The sequence below is a fragment of the Haliotis rubra genome, unplaced genomic scaffold, assembly GCF_003918875.1.
Source record: "Haliotis rubra isolate DU_JTF1 unplaced genomic scaffold, ASM391887v1 Scf85, whole genome shotgun sequence".
NCBI classification, from domain to species: Eukaryota; Metazoa; Mollusca; class Gastropoda; order Lepetellida; family Haliotidae; genus Haliotis; species Haliotis rubra.
In genome coordinates, this window is record NW_025767579.1 from 199,184 (window position 1) to 216,636 (window position 17,453).

Below are 17,453 nucleotides of genomic sequence, written 5' to 3' on the forward strand. Positions count from 1 at the left end.
CCAAATAATTACTCTCTGAGCTCCAACCACTTGATCATGGGGGCAGTCCCTGGTTCTTTGGCAGTCACAGAAATGCCATGCAATCATTATCTTGTGACCGGCTTGGGTTTAACAATGCTTTGAATATGTTGATGAATATGATCTCATGACATGTCAGCTATATATCACTTGGTGAAACCAACAAGTAGGGTAAAGGAGGTAGTAAAACAAGCATCATGATCAGGATCAATCTGGGAATCAGATGCCACAGATCCCTGCACAGATAAGGGAAACAACTCTTATTAACAAATTGCTGCAATTATGCAACCCACATGCAATATTCAAACTGATTTGACTTTAAACTGATATCTGGTAAAACTATCAAAGCATCTCACTGTTTATGTGGATGCCACTTGGATCCAAACAGGTTGAGTGACTTGGAGAAGACATCATTGTAGATAAACCCAGTGTAGATGGAGAAGGCACCCATCAGCAATATTATATACCGACCTCCAAACATTGTGGTCCAAATCTGGAAGAAATTGTAAAATTCATAAACGGTTTTGTTTGTTGCTTAATGCAGCACTCAGCAATATGCCAGCAGTCTGTAAATAATTGAGTCTGAACCAGACAATCCAGTGATGAACAGTATGAGCATCAATCTACACAATTGGGATACAATGACATGTGTCAACCACGTCAGCAAACCTGACCATCTGATCCCACCTTTTACCACAAGTATGGGTTGCTGAAGACAATTCTAACTCCGATCTTCATGGGTTTCATAAAGGTATAAATTTGTAGAGACATGTGATGTAGGCACATAGTGACACCGCTAGCCTTACTATTTCAAAAAGAGGCAGGGAGTGATCAGTAAAACAAGAGATCTGTGAACAGTGATCCATGACTGACAAATTCATTGACCATATCACACACTGTGAGACATACCTCATTGTCAATCTTCCTGGCCATCAGCTGTTTCTCTTTGAGCACCAGCCACAGAGCAAAGGAGAACATTATCACTCCGTGACCCATGTCCCCAAACATCACAGCAAACAAGAACGGGAAGGTGATGATGGTGAACGGAGCTGAAAAGAAACACACAATGCACTTCAGCAACACAGTAGGTTCGCAAATCCTTGTGTGTCATCATGATGGGATACCTGAACTATTCTGGGGCCTACAAGGTTACTTACTGACAAAAATATAATGTAGATACTTATATTGTGCGAGTCTCCACAAGCTAACATCAGAGCATCATCTCTTTCTCTTAAAGACAGCAATGGAAACCTTCACAACAAAACCCAATGGCAGCAACGTCACTGACCTGGGTTGATTTCCCGGTAGCTGGCAACACCGTAGGCATCGACGATGGCCTGGAAGCCAGAGGTGAACTTGTTGGTGCGGTTGTATGTGGGTGGTTCTTGTTTGGTGGTCATACGGTTCAGGATGGACGGCACACTGCTTCCACTCCTCTCCTGTCAATCGACATTGTAAACACAAAAGTAAAACCAAAAGGTCCACACACGTTTTTGTGTCTGCACTCATTGACATCGAGTACGGGTACAGCAGAGAAATATCATCAGCCGGCCGTTTCAGCTGTCTCCAATGGTAGCATCTTGAACTGCTCATTTGTGACGTCATTCAGACTTTACGTCACAATATGATTTTAATGACGTCATCACAGCTGACGATGTAACAATACAATAGCGTGAGCAATGTTTGTTTGTATTAATACGTAGCGAATTTCCGGGAATCGAATACCATTTGATCACGTTTTTCAACCAATCAGATTAAAGAACACATTGACTTTTGGTTTACAATCCCCTATAAAACCACTATGAACTGTAGTTCAGAGCTCTGAAAATATGAGATCAGCCCCAAACCCCTCCACCTTTTGAATTCGTAACCAGTCGGAAGGCAATTCCACACAATCTTACCGTGCCTCTCCTGAGTGCCTGCTGGATTCGGTCCAGGTCGACGACCGGACACCAACACTCCGCAATCAGACACTTCTGTGTGACATCCAGATTGAACATGTTGAGAGTGTGGTATATGGCCTTGATCTTCCTGACCTTGATGAACCACACCTTGATGTTCTTGGCGGCCGCCACCAGGACCCGATGCCGGTGGTCCTGGGTCTGACCCAGCACAGTGTTGAGATCCTCGATCCTGGTCATCACGCCGATGGCCATCTCTCTCCTCTCTGCCTGGGTCTCGGGACAGGGATACAAGGTAGCTCGGAATCTGTGTATCAACATTCAATATAACTGACATACTATTCAGGACATCATATTTACCATAAAGGCATAAGAATTAAAACTGAAAATAGGCCAGGGCCTGCCAGAAAGTATTCTGCCTGAAACCCTATATTGAAATATGTCTCACTTCCTTTAACTAAGTTGAGCTTGACATACAAATGTCACTATGACCGTAGCCAACACTGCTTTTGGGATCCCCTAACCTGAAATTCCTTACAGATGGTTAAGGCATTTTTGTGAACTATCCTTAAAAACTTGACTATCAACTAACTTGCATTTACATTCAATCTAAGGAACCAGTAAACATTGGACTTTTGATATTTCCACAAACATCTTTTCTTGAGTTCAGAAACATTCATTTATCAAAACAAAACAATATTTTAACTTAAAAACACTGCCAAGTAAGAATAGCAGGATCTTACCCTTCACAAATCTTCTTTACACGACTCTTGAGTTGGTCTCCTTGGAAAAAGATGATGAAGACGGACTTGTACACCTGGTCACCCTGGCAATGCAATGTGACACTGTTATCCTACATGGACCAAGCTGATACACTCAAGGGATGACAAGCTGTCCTATATTGCACGTACTTGTACAGCAAAACATTTAAAACCTTTTCACACAGACAATGATAAGGACTAATATGTCTGTAACACCTAATATCAAAGACAATCCAAACAGGACTGATCCTGCAGAATAATGAACAAATTTCACACCATTTATATGTTCACACTCTAGTGCTAATAGAAATGTACTTTGATGATTTCTGCTTCCTGATAGATATCAGGTAATACTTATGTGTATTTGAATGCCTGGCGCATCAGATGATGGGAAAGGCAATAATGGGATCTGAGTCATAATGAAATAATCATGAAACACAAAACCTCAGTCATAATATCGGTATTTGTTTAACGCCAACAACTCTGGAACAGACAATCCTGTGATTCACTTCACCTACATCAATCTATGTAATTAGGAAATCATGACAAGCATAAAACAAACCCATAAATCCGACCAACCAATCCTTTAGTCACCTCTAACATTAAGTATGGTTAGACCAATTCTAACTTGTTTCTCAAGGTCTGTAAACTAACATGTGGTTCAAATATATGTATTTGAAAATTTACATATATATGTGTGATAGTACATACTGTGACAGGGTCCTCGAGAGGGGCCTCTATCTCAGCCTGTCGTAGGAAGACATTACCGCGGCACGCTCGCCACAGCATCCTCTCAAATGCAGGAATTCTCTCCCGCAGAATCACACCAGCAACAAACCTGTAAAAGTTCAGTCGGAGAGTCAGTGTGGAATGCTGACATTTTACCAGAGAATACCATATTGTTGTAGAACAGGGTTGGCCTCAAGAATTTGAAATATCCCCATGGCTCCCTAAAGCTCCCTAGTCATCAGTGTCATAAGAAATAAACTAAGTTGGCCCTGCTTGTTGAATATCATATAAGCCAATTATTTTGACCTAAAAGTAATGTAAAATGTGGTCTGGTGACTAAGCCTTTTGAAAATATTATGAGAATATTCCCACCTTAAAGGTGCATGATTATCAAATAACACGACTTCTGCAGTAGATGATCAAAAATAGACCATGTATCACTATGAAGTGATCCAAGGAAAACGTCTTCAATGCTGTGCTGAATGGTATACATTGTATACACTAGTTAACATGACCCTGACTAAAGCTGGTTGATGGGTTAGACTGAAAATGTAAACATTCTAATGACAGACATACATATCTCTCAGCATAAAACACATGTCCTTGTTTCTACCTATGCCTTCAATGTTAAATCAAAATAACAGCTACAACAGCACAGTACAGTCTGATGCACACATCAGTAGCTGAACTAAATACATGCAGTGATTAGCGTGAAGTAAATTTGAAATTCCTGAAGTTTGAAGAGCTTAAGAAGTGAAGATTTCAATTTCAGTTTGAGAAGATAAAAGCCACAATGAACATCATGTTCTGCCGTCTCACCCAAGTCGAAGTGCCTGTCCAGCACGATGCGCCTCCTCGCCAAGCAGACCCATGTTTTCTTCCGCCAAGTAGGGATCATGCATTGCCTGATGGTGATGAGATTCAGCCTAGTACAAGATGAGTACAAAACAATATAATGACCCCTCCCTGCTACTGTAGCACAACACAACACACAGGCACAAACAACAGGCAGCTGGCAAAAAGAAAGTTTTCTGTGGCACTTGAATAAATTTCCATATTTCCACAATTTATTGATATACAGATTAACGGTAGTCTGACTCCACAGAAAACTTTGCTGAAAAGATTGCATATACTTGCAAGACTCTGTAGATCAAATACCTGAAATAGCACTTACAACATTTGATGAAAAACATCAGTCCTTAATAATGCCCACTTTTCTACTTGTGTATTGTTGTACACGTTCAGTTAGTTGTTATGTGGTTGCTTTAGCTAATATTCAGAGAATATAAAAAGTCTTTTGAATTTTGCAGTAACATCCCAGACAAGAACAAAGGAGGCACCAGATGGCAGTTTAGTTTTTACTTATTCTGTTGTTATAGTATTGCTGAAAGATAGTGAGTTCTGAATTGTGTACAACATATTTGCATGGTCAGATTTCTGGATATATATAATTTGGAATCGTACAAAAAATAGAGAATTATTAACATTTGAAACCTAACATTTGATGCAACTTCAACATTTGAAATCAGTATTTTATTCAGTTGCAATATTATTCATGTAGAAGCTCCCTATATAATTATAACTGAGAAGAATTTGAAATTATATCACATGAATCAAGATATGTCAGAGCAAGCATAATTTCGAGAAAATTGTAGTAAAGGCTATAACCACTTCACTGATCTTAACTTCGTCATAAAACTATATGATATAGTAGGTAAGTATTTTTTCTCAAGTAACTGAACTCATGAGCTTGGACAGCCCGTACAGTTGATGCACAACTTCCTGTATCGCTACATATACACCTATTATACTATGTCCTATACAACACAAATAACTCACATATAAACGACAACGAGTAAACTATGGATATTATCATGCAATAACAACTCATGATCTAAGAATTCAAAAAACAAATCAACTCAACACACATCAACTAGGAACACAGCAACGCCTCAAAACTCAAATGGCCAAACATTCCTTCAAAGTGCAACATGCTATATTTGATATATACACTCACTAAATATATTGTGGCATTAGATTGGGTAACCATGCTAACCAAGTGATTTCTTTTTACCTTTTAATCAACTCAAAAATTCTTGTGCCACACCCACTAAGATACTTGTTTCCTGGTTAACCGAGAACACTGTACAGGCTTGTGTTACATTTTTGAGCTGAATGATGACTCTTACTTTGTGTAGTTGATTAAGTAAGTAACCTGTGCATTCTTACTCTTAAAGTGTATTTTCATAAGCTTTAACATTTTTCCAAGGTTTCAGATTCAGAAATTTCACAAACTGAGTGCACACTATGTAAATCTGTGTCTACTATGGGTTAAATTAAACGCACTTCTATGTGACTGCACATAGTGGGAACGTCCCTGAGTTACACAAGGTGAGAAGTGTCAGTACTGGGTGGAATCACATGTTACAGCAGTTTTCACAGCAACCAAAACAAAAATACTCATAATTTTGAGACAAAATCTCAGTGGTAAGAGGATAGACAATGTGTCCCCAAAACAGCTCTCGACTGATAAACATTTAAATGCAAAGCATATGTCCTATCACTGGTTGAATCCCTAGACCTTATGAGGAATTTCTCACATTTCAACTGAATGTTTAATACACTCTGACAATCAGCGGCACAGATATATGACTGTTTTACCGTCATCTATACTACCTTTAAAATGACATGAAACACTGCAGCATTCATACGGATTCTCATTCTCATGAATATTGATGAGAATAGAATTTCTAAACAGCGAATATATGTTGTTTACTGTCAGTCAGCCTTATTCTAGCTATATCATGGCACATAAATAATTAAACTCTGGTTCAAACAAACTATAGTTTGAAACAATGAGCTTCCCAGAAGTGTATAACGCAATGCGATCAGCCAAGTATCAGAGTCTAACTACCATCTTCCCATTAGTCAGCTCTTGGTACAAGCATGAGGCACATGGGACCTGTCTCCCATAATGGCAGAGCCTTGAAGTTGCACAAAGCTGCAAAACTCAGATGTTGCCATTCTATTCATAAAAGCTGCTATTCACAAGCTCTAAGCATGGAATCTGATTTGGAATGGTTCAGAACAACAGAAACAGTCAGGTATGTCAAATCACAATATTTAGGTAAACAACAGCCATGCAGGAAAGGAACTCATTCAAATAAAAAAAACACCCATCCCTCTAATCCCCTTTGCCCATTGCAATCATAGAAAAGACATCAGTAAAAGATAGTATTCATGTTATCATTTAAAACATCATAGTATAAGTTTACTGAAAACCTTTAGATATGAGGAAACCTTATGATAATGTACAGATATGTAAAGTTGTCACATAATGCAATATACATTACAATTATTTGGACTGGAGATGTTCCATGCAGAAACCATTGTCGTTACTACTAACAATAATTGCAAAACCTTTTACAAAACAACTGACAAAAAGGTGCCCAGTCATAGATGATTGTCCACTAACTTTATGGAGCATTGAAAATACTGTAAATGAGGAAATTCACATGTTGCCAAATTAAAGGGAGAGTCCCCTCAAAGTTTAAAATTGCTTTTAAATGTATGTCATTAGCCCTAAACTTACTAACTAATGAATACTATGGGGTGAGAAAAGTCTGAATTATGTCACCACTAACCTTACTTCAACTCAGTGTTCGAAACAGTAACTGGCTCACTAGCTCGTGGCTAGTAAAAATCCAGTCAGGCCAGTAAATCTCCACAGTCACTGGCCCGAATGGCTGGTGAAATTTATGGGGTCATTTTGTAAATACATGTATATCACTCTCTCTGACTTGTTAAGTTATGATATACTTTTAAATCATGCAAGACTATGGCCTGATAAAATGTTCATCATATTAGCAGCTTAATGATGAAACCCGTGTCTACATTAGAATTTCAGGCCAGTGAATAATTTTGTGGACTAGTAACTTTCAGGCATAGCTAGCCCGCCTGGCTAGCAAAATTTGGAAACTATTTTGCACACTACTTTAACTGCTTGTGATCTAACTGCCATGAATGAAATCAGGTTCTAACTGTTGTTACCTGAGTTAGATAAATCTTTTGAACATATAAGAACAGAGTTATGTATTCACCACAACTGTTACTCTACTGGAGTATATATTCACAACACAGGTGAGTAGTGTTCTGCTGGTAATTATGAAACTATCTCACAAAGTTACCAGGAACTATTAGTGTCTCAACAGGGGCCAGGTGGAATGGAATGGAACCAGACCAAAGATGCTGTATATGGTTGCCAACTGTAATAACTGTTTGATGCACTTGTGTCAACAAACTGACTGACCACTGTTTATTGGGAGATGTGCTATGGTTGTCTTTGACTCCTTCAATGTGGAGTGAACATGGCATTACAATTAAGTCTTAGTATATTAACAGGAAAATACATCACCTTATCAATGTACGCAAGGAACGCTCACATTGTTCACAGTAATTTCACGATTTACAGTGTTTAGTCACTGAAATAGATAACGTTCTTCTGGGTTTTTTCTTTCAACTAAATAAAGACAGTTTGAGAAGCAGGTATGATATAATTGTGTTTCTTAACCAACTTTGTGTCATGACTGGGACCACCTTACTTCCCTGACAACTTACCTCTTCAAAGAAAGTCTGTGTTTTACGGAGGATGTGCTTCAGCTCGGTCAGCTCCAGGAAATTTCTCTTCAGAGCTTCAGAGTTGGCATTGACTTCCTTCATCTCATTCTCCAACTTCTCAAACGTGGCCTGGAAACACAATTATTAATTATATTTTGGTATTTATATACATTTTGAATATTTAAAAACATTCAAGATAGGATTTCAAACTCAGGGGCCAAATATGTATTGACAATGCACTGCACTTTGTAAGAAGGGGGGTAACTCTCACCTCCAGGTCTATCATCTCTCTGGGAGCTGGCGCATCTGGGTTGTCTCCAGTGTCCAACATCGGAATCCCATCTTTCTTGATCTCCTTCTCCAAGAAACCTAAAACAAGATGTGCATGTATAATAGCCATTATGTTTGGCCTGATTACATTATTGGATATCTCAGTAAACATGAGATAATGTGTACTGGACAAAAATATAACATATTCCTCGTAAACTTTTTGCTCAGCTTTTGAAGGAAATTAAGCATAAGTGTTTTCTAAATTTGCTTATTGCCAAAAACGAATTTGTTTGATTGATAAACCCTATAATATCCTATCTGTTTTGGATTTTAACAGAATATATTCAATGTTCCATGTGGACAAGCTATACTTACTTCAAATATAAAACACAAGGTCCTTACTGCTAACATCTATTCATGCCGTTAAATGTGTTGTTACAGAACAGTGTTCATGTTAACATTTTTACTGCTGTGTTTCAACTATCTGAGCAACAATATGTGAACTATCATACACTAAACTATGCCAAGCACAGGGCCTATGGTAAACATGGTTCCAACAACAGCACTGAAGATCTATTTCTTCCCTGGACTTCTCAGGTAGACAGGCATGTGACACACAGCTGACTTACAATACTGACACTTCTGAACACTAGTGTTGGGAATTGGAAACAAAATCCACTATCGATTATCAGAGGACTTGTGGTGAACGATTATAGATTATAATAAAAATATATAAATTTTTAATGTAGTCACCAATTTTAAGGGTTTTCCCCAGTTTTTTCTAAATAATGTTTTTTATAACTAATACTGTCAAGCTATTTAATGCATGCATGCAAAAAAGACACTGGAATTGTAATTAAACAATAAAAGTGGTTGAAATTTTACAATGCGCATAACTTTACGCTGTTTGTTCGTGAATATTCATCAAATTGAATGGTTAGTTTACTTCATTCAAGTGTGTTATACTAACACAACAACATTCCGATTAATTGAAAATATGTGTTTTACAATCGATAATAATTTTTAATCCTTCTTTTGATCAAGTTTTTATTAAGTTCGATCATCGGAACACCACTACTGTACACTTACGTAGTTTCCTTTCCATTTCTTCACATCTTCTTATTTCATTGACAAACTTTCTCTGGAAAGCATTCACATCTGGATTCAGCTGTAAACAAGAACATTATAGGAATAACAATCTGCTGCAGGAAACACCTCACCATAATGACTCAAGCTGGCAGAGTATCTAGACATGGATTTACATGGGTCCATCGATTAGAGGTGTGACGATACAGAAATTTCACGATACGATACATATCGCTATATCTTGGAACGATACGATTCGATTCGATGCATATCACAATATGCTTTCTTTAGTTATTTTCTTTAAAAAAATCATATTTCAATAGCAAGAAATATTGACATAACCGTCAATATCTAATGAAAATTAACAATTTTAAGGTCAACGATACATATCACAACACGAAAAAACGTATCGATATATTTATCATCAGATAAAGTATCACGATTATCGATACTACGATATATCGTCACAGCTCTACCATCGATGTTGGTGTTCATCTATTTCAGGGTGATTTTCAGTGGTACATTATATATTTAATATTTGATTAATATTGCTTTTTACTGATACAGTCAAATCCCGATGAGTCGAATACCGTGTCTCGAATATTATGCATAACTCGAAGTACCTGTCGGTCCCGACCATTCCCTGTTATAGTTGTCATCATTTGAATACCAGGTTACACGAATTCGTCTCATAAATACACACGATGACTCGAGAAGGAAATTTGGTCCCATGAGATTCAAACAACAGCAATCTTGTATACATAAGCCGAAGTCAGTCAATGAGAAGTTGATTGGTGTAGCAAACTGATCCAATTAACAAACCAGCGCGGTTCACACCTTTCCACCATTGACGGGTGAGTTCAAAAGGCAGATTAGTGATTTTACGGAAATCACTGTCTGTGCTAATCAGACTGGAACTGATAAGGTGCCCCTATTAGTGATATGGAAATCATTAGGTAAACAAATGCTTAGGTGGAGGAATTAGGACTGGATCATCTTTTTTTCTACCCTCATAGACATACCTATGTCTCGAATACATCGATAAGTCGAATGTATTACTTGGTCCCCAGCGATTCGACTCATCGGGATTTGACTGTATATTGATTCTAACATTTTCAATCGATGAGACCTGTAAATGACGGCCCTAGGAACAGAAGTGGAACAAACTGGGAGAATTACATACGAGTGGCAGGGGTAGACAACTCTGTTTGAACAGTAGCACAGAGCCATGCATACAAAGCTATCAGCATGATGAGAGCTGTGATGTTGGGACGTAGATACCGCTTTGTTTCTTTCTTTCTTTTAAGACTGCACTCATCCATAGCACAGCTATACTATGGCAGTCTGTAAATAACCAAGTCTGGACCAGACAATCCCGGACTTAACATGAGATTTGGTCACTGCAGTTGGGATGTGATGACATGTGTCCATTAAGTCTGACAGCCTAAAAATCTGACAGTTGATCACCTCTCAAGTGTAGACTAATTCTACCTTGCACCATCATGCCCTTATAAAAGAGATCGAACACCGGGCACAACAGATCACACCCTCTATTGTGATGCCATTAGCATATTATATTACAACATAACCAGGAATGTTCACAAGACTGATACAGGTACTTACATCTCTGAACTGTACAAGACCCAGCTCTCCGAGTTCTGACACACAAGCGTAAGCAGCCTCCGACTGCAGAAACAGCTGACATAGTGTCATTTCCTCGCTCCGCAGTAGCGATCCCATTGTGGCTGCGGTTAGGTGACTTCAAATCTGAAATACAGAGTGTTCCATTAAACCAAGTAGGTAAATAACGGATGAAATACTGGATAAATGGCAATAATGACCAACATAACATATTAGTAATTCAAAGGTTTAACAATGAATGAGTTTCCAGAGAACAAACATAGTCTCATACTCCTTAGCAAGTGGACCTGTACAAGAGCATAAACATTACATAAGCATAAATTAAAAATATTTATTACAGTTCTGTTTTGATCTTAAACCTCAAACATGTGCAAGAGGAAGACAATTGGTCCCGAGGTCCCAAGGCCCCAATCCATACAAGTATAATAGTGTAACTTCAATACCTGAACTGAACATTGACTTATAACAGTAGCCACACTACAGATCAATATAATTATTGTCACAACTATCAGTAATGTTTTCCTGTTTACTGACAACCAACAACAACATAATCAATAGAGATAAACAGGCGTCTTACATAACCTTGCATTGTTACGTGCATATATACATGAATATGATATGAATCGATGAAATGCTAAAATAACTACAAATAATGAAAGGAAATCTCAACAAAGCTCCAATCTCTCACAAAATAATTTCCTATCCACTGTTTCAGTGCCATTTATTAAACCCTGAAACACCCTACGACCATGCACTGTATGTGAGAGACCCTGGCACCTGTGTGTTGCTGCCACCCTTAACCTACAAATGTGCTCCTTCACACAGAATCAATCAGTTCTTCAAAGGTGTTGCTCCATATATCATACCATATGCAGCATATATAACATCATGTTATTTACCCTTGTCAAACAGGTCCACTTACTATCAACTGTAAATTCATCATCATATTCTATACAGAGAGAATGAATCATTTATATTTATTATTTTATTATAGGATATTTATATAGCGCACATATCCACGCACTAGTGCATGCTCAAGGGGCTGGTATTTTTTCCCTCGATCATTGGATGTCAATCTAAACTCCCTGGGGAGTATACAACTCTTGCAGCCACTAGGCACACCGAGTTATTGTGGCTTTCTCATCCTAACGAGGTACCCATTCACAGCTGGGTGGACTTGACACATAGTCACAGTACTTTGTCCATGTTGCTGTACCTGCAACTAGGTGTTTGCACGTATTCATGTGGCCACCATCTGGTCAAATACCAACGGATTCGTGGGTTCTTTTAAGTGCACAGGGTTGTGTACTGTACACTAGGGGTTTTGACAACTCTGAAAGAGTCTGCACACAAAGTTGACTCCAAGGTTTTTACACCCAGTCACAGGTGGGCTTGATCCCGACACCTCAGCCTCGCTGGATCACTAGCCTGGCGCCTTAGCCAGCTCACCCACCGCGCCCCATATAACTCATGTTCATCATGTTCATGTTTAAGTTTACATTACTTGAATGAGCTGTTATGGAAATTAATTCTCAAAATAGAAAACATCAATACCAGAGACAAATGTGATTTGATTATCCGCCAAAACAGATTCCATTTGGCGTAAATGGCATAATAGTGGAAAAAATCAGAGAAATGGCTGACTGAAAATCAGTGATGATCCAGCTTTGTGCAAGTTGGGCAGCATGACCTTAAGTACCACAAGCAAGTACATTTATTACAGGTGATGGGTATTGACCTGACTATCCATGCAGATCCTGTGACCCAGAAGGAGCCCTTAATTATCATACATTGTCCTTCAACTGTCCCTCAGAACAAGGCAAACTAATCTGGGTGAACAAAGACACTTAATGATACAGTAAAGCCAATTGTAGATTTGGTTACATCATCTTTGCTAAACTTCCATTACAGTTTAGAATGTTCTCATGATGCATATAATGTCTATAGAGTACCAAACCTATAAGAATTATCTCAATAATTGATCATAAGGCCACAATTAGAACCTATCCATCCTCATCAGGCGTGATGCTTTTGAGTTAATTACATTGAATTTCAGTAGATTCTAAGCTCAGATCTCTGCATAGATAAGCTGAGCTTATAACAGGATTAAACAGAGATACATTTGGACTTCAGTAAAAGCATAGATGACACGCCCTGTTTCTGTACATCATGATCAGTACTATGGATTTATGACTTCACTTTTTAATCTGGATTTCATGTGACACAGAAATCTGCTTACAGTATGTACAAATGTACAGAATAGAGGCAGAAAATACATTGAGTGCCATGGGATGCACAATAACATTCATTGTACCAAAGTTCCTGTCAAAAACTTTATAACTACATCTTAATGTACACTGTTTCATTCCTTTGAAGGACTCTCAGATTTCCAACAAGAACCCCTGGAATTAGTAAACAGGGGTGCTCCAAGTTTTGTAGGGCGAGGTAAAATCCTGTCTATATTATATAGATTCATCACTCAAAGTTACAATAAATCTTATCATCTGGCTTTGTAAACCCATAACACTCCAACATGAAACACGGACCCTAAACCTGTCAAGTATATATTTTAAATCACTTCACAGCATGACATATCTTTCAACTTGTATCATACTCCTAGTGATGTACTTCCTTGTCAAGCTGCCTAGTGAAGACACATCTACATCAGCAACACACTACAATCACACCTTTTTATATAACAACAAACGAAACAATATACATATGCAAATGACTTTCCAAAAACACTTCCAGTTCAAATAGCCTAAACCTGTCTTCTTGAATACTTTTCATTGATCACAAGTTTAAAAGGGTCATTATTCATTTTCTTAAGCATTTTAAGTCCTCAAATCAGTTATGTAAGTCCATTTCAAATGTCTTGAATATGTTAACAAATTTGAAGTTAAAACTCTATGATCTTTAATATCACATCGGCCACAAAATGTGTTGCTATGAGGTATTACAAGACATAACAAAGACTCAAGAGGTCTTTTCTGGATGAAATTCATATTTGGATCCTCTTCAATTCTCATTGTATGCTGACATGAGGTAAGGTTGTGACAGTAAGGTCAAGAACCTACCTGTTGTCCTGTTTCTATCAACACAGTGTTCCCGAGTAGCTGACAAGTGGGATGGAGTCACTCCATACAACAACATGTGACAGTAAGGTCAAGAACCTACCTGTTGTCCTCTTTCTATCAACACAGTGTTCCCCAGTAGCTGACTAGTGGGATGGAGTCACTCCATATAACAACATGTGACAGTAAGGTCAAGAACCTACCTGTTGTCCTGCTTGTATCAACACAGTGTTCCCTAGTAGCTGACAAGTGGGATGGAGTCACTCCATACAACAACATGTGACAGTAAGGTCAAGAACCTACCTGTTGTCCTGCTTGTATCAACACAGTGTTCCCTAGTAGCTGACTAGTGGGATGGAGTCACTCCATATAACAACATGTGACAGTAAGGTCAAGAACCTACCTGTTGTCCTGCTTGTATCAACACAGTTCCCTAGTAGCTGACAAGTGGGATGGAGTCACTCCATACAACAACATGTGACAGTAAGGTCAAGAACCTACCTGTTGTCCTGCTTGTATCAACACAGTGTTCCCTAGTAGCTGACTAGTGGGATGGAGTCACTCCATACAACAACATGTGACAGTAAGGTCAAGAACCTACCTGTTGTCCTGCTTGTATCAACACAGTGTTCCCTAGTAGCTGACTAGTGTCATGGAGTCACTCCATACAACAACATGTGACAGTATAGTCAAGAACCTACCTGTTATCCTGTTTGTATCAACACAGTGTTCCCTAGTAGCTGACTAGTGGGATTGAGTCACTTCATACAACAACATGTGACAGTAAGGTCAAGAACCTACCTGTTATCCTGTTTGTATCAACACAGTGTTCCCTAGTAGCTGACTAGTGGGATGGAGTCACTCCATACAACAACATGTGACAGTATAGTCAAGAACCTACCTGTTATCCTGTTTGTATCAACACAGTGTTCCCTAGTAGCTGACTAGTGTCATGGAGTCACTCCATACAACAACATGTGACAGTATAGTCAAGAACCTACCTGTTATCCTGTTTGTATCAACACAGTGTTCCCTAGTAGCTGACAAGTGGGATGGAGTCACTCCATACAACAACATGTGACAGTATAGTCAAGAACCTACCTGTTATCCTGCTTGTATCAACACAGTGTTCCCTAGTAGCTGACTAGTGTCATGGAGTCACTCCATACAACAACATGTGACAGTATAGTCAAGAACCTACCTGTTATCCTGTTTGTATCAACACAGTGTTCCCTAGTAGCTGACTAGTGTCATGGAGTCACTCCATACAACAACATGTGACAGTATAGTCAAGAACCTACCTGTTGTCCTGTTTGTATCAACACAGTGTTCCCGAGTAGCTGACTAGTGGGATGGAGTCACTTCATACAACAACATGTGACAGTATAGTCAAGAACCTACCTGTTATCCTGTTTGTATCAACACACAGTAGCTGACAAGTGGGATGGAGTCACTTCATATAACAACATGTGACAGTATAGTCAAGAACCTACCTGTTGTCCTGTTTGTATCAACACAGTGTTCCCTAGTAGCTGACTAGTGGGATTCAGTCACTTCATACAACAACATGTGACAGTAAGGTCAAGAACCTACCTGTTATCCTGTTTGTATCAACACAGTGTTCCCTAGTAGCTGACTAGTGGGATGGAGTCACTTCATACAACAACATGTGACAGTAAGGTCAAGAACCTACCTGTTATCCTGTTTGTATCAACACAGTGTTCCCTAGTAGCTGACTAGTGGGATTGAGTCACTTCATACAACAACATGTGACAGTAAGGTCAAGAACCTACCTGTTATCCTGTTTGTATCAACACAGTGTTCCCTAGTAGCTGACTAGTGGGATGGAGTCACTTCATACAACAACATGTGACAGTATAGTCAAGAACCTACCTGTTATCCTGTTTGTATCAACACAGTGTTCCCTAGTAGCTGACAAGTGGGATGGAGTCACTTCATACAACAACATGTGAAACAGTTGAGGATTCTCAGTCTCCTACACCTATTGCCTCAACACTAGCTCTGACTCATAACTGGCCAGTGACACCAATTACTTTCAACAAAGACAGCTAATTAGTCTAAATGATCATTCAATTCTTGATTGACACCTGTTAGGTTCAAATTACAATGAATGACAGGTTATTCAAGACAACAGTTTGACACTCACCATAGAAGTCACAAACCCATACATGAAGAAAACAATATGCCCCATGGCAAGTACTGTATTCTTCAGTGGATCAATGACAGCGAGCTACATCATAGATGTATACTAAATGATAGTGATTGGTAAACTGGAAAATACCCTTAGGGCACATAACTGTACTGCTCTACAGATACACATTATTATCAGATATGAACGTTCAACCTGAAGAGAATATAGGGTAATTTAGAAAATCAACACATGAATATGTAAACACAGGTTGTCTATTAATGCCTATCTAGTGAGATAGAGAAAAAACATGGTCGCAAACATATCCTTCCATAATCAATACTTACAAAGCCCCTGACCCTTGACCCCCTTCCCCTTCACTCAATTACTACATCACCCAATCATTTAAGATTGGTCATCTCCATGTCCTTTACCATGTCAACATGTGATACATATTTCTTAATAAACATACATATTCACAGTAAACAAAATCCAACCATGCTAGCCAGAAATAGGCTCTGTAGTGTGATAAGTGTCAACAGACTTGCCAAAAAGGGACTGTTAACATACATTGGGAAGAAAGAAACAGTGCATGATCTACATATGAGATTGGACTGTTATCAGTGCAACACTTCCCTATGTGTATGTCAGTGGAAATACTATTATACATTTGCCCCAAGCCTCCTAGACCATAATGGAATTAATTCTATTAAAACACTTTCCCTACAGCAGTATACATGGTACCACGTATTACTATTTAGGAGAGAACATATGAAATTAAAATTAAGTTGTTTTCCTTGGGACATGATGTAGCTAAGCAGGCTAATTTATTTCCAATGCCTTGTTTACTGTAGGTCATCTGCGACATGAAAGAGAATGACAGTGAATCATTCCAAAAATAGTATGTCACATGTCTGTCCATATATAAAAATATCAGGGGAAAACTAACATTTCATCCCTCAAATAACATAAAGGCTACATGTCCACGTCTGAAAATGTTTTCGAGGGGAACAATTCAGCCCGCATTTGTGTTTATCATAATTTACCTACAAACGCCAGCATGAAAATCGATCAATTATGCCATCTTTGCTTGACTAAGCTGTCGTCTTTTGAGTCGCAACCTCACGTCCAAAACGTTTTATAGTCATTACTGTAAATAGCGAACTGCCAAAGTACAACATGACGGACCTGGCGCATACACGACATA

General features: G+C 38.6%; 1 protein-coding gene across 4 annotated transcripts in view; it reads right to left on the reverse strand.

The window, feature by feature from the left end:
- LOC124262719 (V-type proton ATPase 116 kDa subunit a1-like) overlaps positions 1-17,453 on the reverse strand; it is a 30,215-nt gene that overhangs the window by 12,471 nt on the left and 291 nt on the right. For 3 of the 4 annotated variants that reach the window (XM_046697258.1, XM_046697256.1, XM_046697254.1), the window contains exons 2-12: positions 11,006-11,149; positions 9,386-9,464; positions 8,298-8,395; positions 8,027-8,155; positions 4,229-4,335; positions 3,392-3,518; positions 2,663-2,745; positions 1,920-2,226; positions 1,307-1,457; positions 928-1,067; positions 375-511 (exon numbers count right to left, since the gene is read on the reverse strand). In XM_046697258.1, the coding sequence (XP_046553214.1) occupies positions 375-511; positions 928-1,067; positions 1,307-1,457; positions 1,920-2,226; positions 2,663-2,745; positions 3,392-3,518; positions 4,229-4,335; positions 8,027-8,155; positions 8,298-8,395; positions 9,386-9,464; positions 11,006-11,122 (1,475 nt within the window). In that variant the 5' untranslated portion in view covers positions 11,123-11,149. The remainder of the gene's footprint in view (positions 1-374; positions 512-927; positions 1,068-1,306; positions 1,458-1,919; positions 2,227-2,662; positions 2,746-3,391; positions 3,519-4,228; positions 4,336-8,026; positions 8,156-8,297; positions 8,396-9,385; positions 9,465-11,005; positions 11,150-17,453) is intronic. The other variant, XM_046697255.1, reaches the window with a different exon arrangement.